Consider the following 4,564-nt stretch of genomic DNA (forward strand, 5'->3'; position numbering starts at 1 on the left):
ATTTCACCACATTTCAATGTGAGAGTAATTTAATATGGATTTAATTAACCATGAATTTGTATGCAACTAATTTTGTTGTATTTTTATCTAAGGTTCTAAATGGTATAAAGCATGGGGGAATGTCAAATCTCAAGTCATGACAAGCCTTGACGAGTCATGATAATTTTATATACATTAAAAAAAAATGATAAACCATATAATTATAGAACTATATCAAATATATCAAGTTTTAGAAGTGTATCAACATTTAATATGAAAATGTAAACAAAAACTCAATTGTTTCATACCCGATCAAAAACAAAAAAAACAAGAAACAAAAAAGAAACAAAAACAAAAATCACGCGCCTTGATACGTTATTTGGTTGTCACACTTAACAAACGCGTTTTATACGTTTTTCGAGACAGTTACACCATGTCTCGCGTCATGTCACGTCTTTACTTGTCTTTTAGAACCATAATTTTATCTCTGGACACTAATTAGATCTTACTATTAGCAAATATGTGATCCTTTTCAATGTCTACTTTTTTTTATAAAAAGAAAGACTAATATAATCATTTCTCCTAATACGTTGCTAAAAATAACCTAAATTTTCAATGATTCTTCAAGATAGTCAAACATTTAGAAAATTTTCATTATAAAATGCACTTTTCAATGCGAAATGCACTAATTTTTAATCTCCACCAAAAAAAATATACTAAATAGGAAAAAAAAATTGATTCATATTGCAAAATTGTTTATGTATGTTCACAAATAATGTTTTTTTTTAATCAACAATACAACTTTTGAGTAGACCCGACAATGGGGCGGGTTTGGAACGAATCGACCTTGATTCAAACCCTTTTAACAAATTTTAAAATCCGATTCAAACCTGCTCTGTAACCCGCATGGTTTTGAATAATCAAACTCATACATTTATCCATCGAATTCACAAATATCCAAACCCGCCCCGTAACTCGTATTCTTTCGAATAATCAAACACATATTACTTAAATTTTAAAAATAATATTTATGAAATAAAACATATATTGATTTAGAAAACAGATTACATACCCAATGACTTTTGATAGAATGAAAATCATTATTGTAGTAACTTCTGATTGGTTTTTGATTGTCGATTGCATTAATAGAAAATAACAATTGCAAACTTCTTTTGGTTGATAAATGAATTTATTGTATTATAAATGAAATTGGTGATTGTTTGATGAAATATATATGAAATGACATCATGATTCTTGGTAGAAAGTTGTAAGTCTAAAAGTCGAGTCTTCGAGTCCTATGTAAAAACAGTTTAGTTTTTGGCCATTTATATTTCGACTTTCGATTGGAATTAAAATAAAATATAAATATATAATTCTAAAATTTATATGTGACGGATTATAAACGGAGCGGATCGGTGGTGATTCATACCCGATCCTTTTAATAAAAGGGTTAGCTGATATGGATTGTATAATTTGGTTATTTAAAGAACCCCACAAAATTCAAACCAATAACACTTGTACCTCATGTACCAATACTTGTACATTCACCATGTTTCCTCTCAAAATATATTCGGCACCAAATTACTCATTTTATTACAACATTTTGAGATCACAAAGTGTTAAAGACACTATTATTCCAAGCTTTCCATAAAAATTTCCTGCAAAAAAACTGGACTTTTTCATTTTTTGTAACCAACTTTTTTATGTTACAACATTTTTAGTCCCTAATTTTAGCTGATTTTAACAATTTTGATCCCAAAAATATTTTTTGCAATTTTATAACGTTACATTTTTCTGATTTTGTTTATAATTATTTGTTATCGACTTTAATGTTTTATTACAACTATTATATTTGGGGTGGGCTGATTGGTTTTAGAATAAAAATATAAATATAAAAAGTTGTACAAAAATAAGATAAAGGGTAATATAGTCATTTTACTTGGAACAAGACCAAAATCAGTAGGATGCTTCAAATAAGAAACAAAAACATTATAAAAACCTCGAATAGAATCAAAATCGCTAGAAAAAACTTTTTGGGACCAAAATTGCACAAATCAGCTATACTCAGGGACCAAAAATGTAATTTACTCTAAAAAATAAAATTTTAAAGTCATGAATTACCTCTAGTCTTTTGAAGCAGTAGCCTTGGCTACACTTCCAATGGTTTTTGTGTCAAATATCTCAATCCAATAGCCATCAGGATCTTTAATAAATGCAATTCCTTTCATTTTCCCTACAACAAAATCACCAATCAACCAAATTATGCTGATACAAAATTACATTTTTTTTAACAAAACTAAAAAAAAAATACATTTTTTTTTACCATCATCAGGCTTTTTGACAAATTCAACATTTAGACGTGCAAATCTCTCACATGCTTTGTATGTATCATCAACTGTTATACCAATATGTCCTGAACATTTAAATTGCATGAAAAGATCACAAACCACAAAATAAATAAATAAATAAAAATAATGAAATTCATGTTATACCAAATCCTCGAGGTTCTGAGTTCCCATTATGATATGCTTTAAAGTTAGGATCTTTTTCAGTGCCCCAATTGCTATAAATGATTTACAAAAAAATGATTAGATTAAGAAATGTGAATGAAGAAAAAGAAGAAGAAGAATGAAGGTATTGCATACTGTGTGAGCTCAATGGTGGCCTTTTGACCAAATGTCCATGCAGTTCTCTCAACTGGATCTTCTGGAGCAGATGATGTATCCTTAAGAGATTATAATGAAATGATTATAATTTATAAACTTGGGTAAAAAAAATAAAAAGATATTAGTATTTAGTAGGGTTTAGTGTTTACCTCATAGCCCATAAAGTACAAGCTAAATTTCATATCTGGAAAATCCAGTCTCTTGAGTAATCTGCAATTAGGAAATGAGGCAATGAACACCAAGATAATGTAATGTAATTAATGATTCTCAGATTTTTGTATATGGAAATAGAGAATTGGGGATTTGAATTAGGGCACAGAGAGGAATGAGTAGATGAAACAAGAAGACTTACGACATTCCCAGGACTCTTGAGTAGAAATCAAGACTGGCTTTTGGATCTTTAATTCGATACATCTGAAGAAGTAAGCATATTTGATGAGAATTTGGTTGACATAAATACTGTGTATTTTAGTCAATCGAAATGTTAGAGCTCATATAGTTCCAATAAATCACTTGAAATCGGTTTTGAATCAATTCAAAACATATTTTGATTGCCAAGTCTTGTATATAGCAAGTAAACGGATCATCAACACATAATAAACTATATGATCACGAATATTTTCCATGGCTTCATACCATACTTCATACCCTAGGTCAAGTTTCAATATCCGCAAGAGAAAACAATTTGATCGAGTACCGTTTGTTGCATGAAGTAGCCATTAGTTTCTTTATCAGGAGGTGTACTTTGGAGCCCTGGATTATTTGACGGCAATTCATTCTGAGTCGAGTCCGAAGCCATTGACGATGATATCAAACGACAACGATTAAAGGATACCTGCAACGATTAACAGAAGAAACGAAGATTGAAATCACCATTACAGTAAAATTAGATGAAATTAGCGATTTAAAACCTTAGAACCTGTTTAGGGGGAGTAGTTAAAATAGAGGGGATTGAAGATGCATAATGATAGGGTTTTGTAGCAGCGAAACGGAGTGAACGAGATAAGAAACTGGTGGACGCCATAAGAAGGAGAAGAAAGCTTACTGTGGGAAATTAGGAATCCAGAGACGAAAACGCAACCAAAATGCGAAGAGTATTTACGATGCTAATGATTGCGGCGATTGCAGAATACATAAAAACAAGGTTTGCATCGTTTTTTAAAAACAAGAAAAAATTACATAAATGGTCCTTATGGTTGACATAATTGACCAACTTTGGTCCTTACGACAAATTTTGTGCGTAGATGGTCCTTGTAGTTTCAAAATCTTGCAAAGACGATCCTTTTGGCTAACGGTGTTAACTTTTTCAGTTAAGTCCCTTGTGAAATGACCCATTTGCCCTTCATGTCATAAGGACCATTTATGTAAATTGTTCCAGCCATAGGGACCATTTATATAACTTTGTCTATTATTTATTATTTTTTTATGTAATTTATTTATATTTCTATGATTTAGAACTTTTTTGACGTTTTATTCGAATATATTATTGATGTTTTTTTTAAATCGCTTGCATTTTTTGATATGTTGTTCATATAATTTTTTTTTTACGTTTTATTCGAATACATTTATTAATATTTCTTTTGACTTTTTGCTTGAATAATTTCTTCAATTCTTTTTTTGAAATTTTGTTCAAATATATTTTTAATGGTGTTTTTGCATTTTGTTTGTTTATATTTGTTAAAAATTTCATGGTCACTATAGTCATAATTCATAACTTAATTCACTTACAATCATATTTTCCTATTTTTTTTTGTTCTTTTAATATATATAAGGTTATATAATTATTATTTTTTTAATTCAAATATATAACTATATAACACAGTTGTATAATTATTATTTTTGTAAAGCTTTTTATAAGCATTTTTTTAAATATATAAAAAACATTGTTAAATGTGAATATGATTAATATAAATAGGCTA

General features: G+C 29.0%; 1 protein-coding gene across 3 annotated transcripts; it reads right to left on the reverse strand.

The window, feature by feature from the left end:
- Positions 1-1,478: 1,478 nt before the first annotated feature.
- On the reverse strand, positions 1,479-3,779 carry LOC145157138 (lactoylglutathione lyase family protein / glyoxalase I family protein). 3 transcript variants are annotated; one of them, XM_079076264.1, is made up of 9 exons: positions 3,691-3,779; positions 3,343-3,480; positions 2,998-3,059; positions 2,795-2,855; positions 2,625-2,704; positions 2,472-2,542; positions 2,303-2,392; positions 2,101-2,212; positions 1,479-1,637 (listed from the first exon to the last, which is right to left on the reverse strand). In XM_079076264.1, the coding sequence occupies exons 2-8, from the start codon at positions 3,442-3,444 to the stop codon at positions 2,103-2,105; spliced, it is 576 nt and encodes a 191-aa protein (XP_078932390.1). In that variant the 5' UTR covers positions 3,445-3,480; positions 3,691-3,779; the 3' UTR covers positions 1,479-1,637; positions 2,101-2,102. The 3 variants fall into 3 exon arrangements, with proteins under 3 accessions (XP_078932390.1, XP_078932380.1, XP_078932383.1); XM_079076254.1 differs by having other exon boundaries at positions 3,565-3,709; XM_079076257.1 differs by having other exon boundaries at positions 1,479-1,648; positions 3,565-3,696.
- Positions 3,780-4,564: the final 785 nt, after the last annotated feature.

The sequence above is a fragment of the Lactuca virosa genome, chromosome 1 (genome assembly GCF_052849685.1).
Source record: "Lactuca virosa cultivar CGN04683 chromosome 1, Lactuca_virosa_CGN04683_v6, whole genome shotgun sequence".
In the NCBI taxonomy this organism is placed as follows: Eukaryota; Viridiplantae; Streptophyta; class Magnoliopsida; order Asterales; family Asteraceae; genus Lactuca; species Lactuca virosa.